Below are 722 nucleotides of genomic sequence, written 5' to 3'. Positions count from 1 at the left end.
AGTGTTACTGAAAAAGATAGAAATTTATAAATGTAATGTTGTCTCTTAGTGGAATGTATACAAAAGTATAAGAAATCATGAAGTACATAATGTATATAATGTTTTTCACTTGTGAGTGAATGAATAGATTGTGAGGGGATTAGCCTTTAGGTAAGCCTCTGTTGGCTTAGAATAGAGAAGGTCTGGCTAATGAGTTATGCAAGAACATGATCAATGACTGCTCAGCCCAAGTATTAAGCTGAAAACCTCAGAATTTCCTTTTAGAGATGATGAGTGTTGAAATTGTCAACAAAATTTAAATATAAAATAAGGATTGGGGGTAGTGCATAATGAAAAAAAATTGGATTTTTTCATCTCCTATCAAATAACTGTTGTGTATGAAAGATATATTGGCCAAAACAAAGTCGCAAAGTTGAACTAATTAGGCAATTTCCATGTGTTAATATAACTAAACTGTTTCACAACTCATTCCAGAAATTGCCAATTACTAGAATTGTGGACCATTTGATGGAGCTGAAAAACAGTGAAGAAGAGAAAGAGTACAAGTACTTTGACCCCAAGATGTTACGACCGGGAGATGGCAATGTGGCTGGAGCACGAACAAGAACACCATTCCAGGTTTGTGGAATCGAGTGGAAAATGCTAATTTATCAAAAAATAACTTCTTGTATTAAGCACTGAATGCTATATAAGGTGTTATGCCTGGTATTTTTGACATGTAT

At 33.9% G+C, this 722-nt stretch overlaps 1 protein-coding gene across 1 annotated transcript in view; it reads left to right on the top strand.

Moving 5' to 3' along the window:
* The window catches only part of LOC119594544 (sec1 family domain-containing protein 1-like), a 13,709-nt gene that overhangs the window by 11,345 nt on the left and 1,642 nt on the right, over positions 1–722 (top strand). The window contains exon 13 of the mRNA XM_037943575.1: positions 475–618. Within this exon, the coding sequence (XP_037799503.1) occupies positions 475–618 (144 nt within the window). The remainder of the gene's footprint in view (positions 1–474; positions 619–722) is intronic.

This window comes from Penaeus monodon, chromosome 34, assembly GCF_015228065.2.
Source record: "Penaeus monodon isolate SGIC_2016 chromosome 34, NSTDA_Pmon_1, whole genome shotgun sequence".
Taxonomy (NCBI): domain Eukaryota; kingdom Metazoa; phylum Arthropoda; class Malacostraca; order Decapoda; family Penaeidae; genus Penaeus; species Penaeus monodon.
This window is presented reverse-complemented; position numbering and strand designations above follow the sequence as displayed.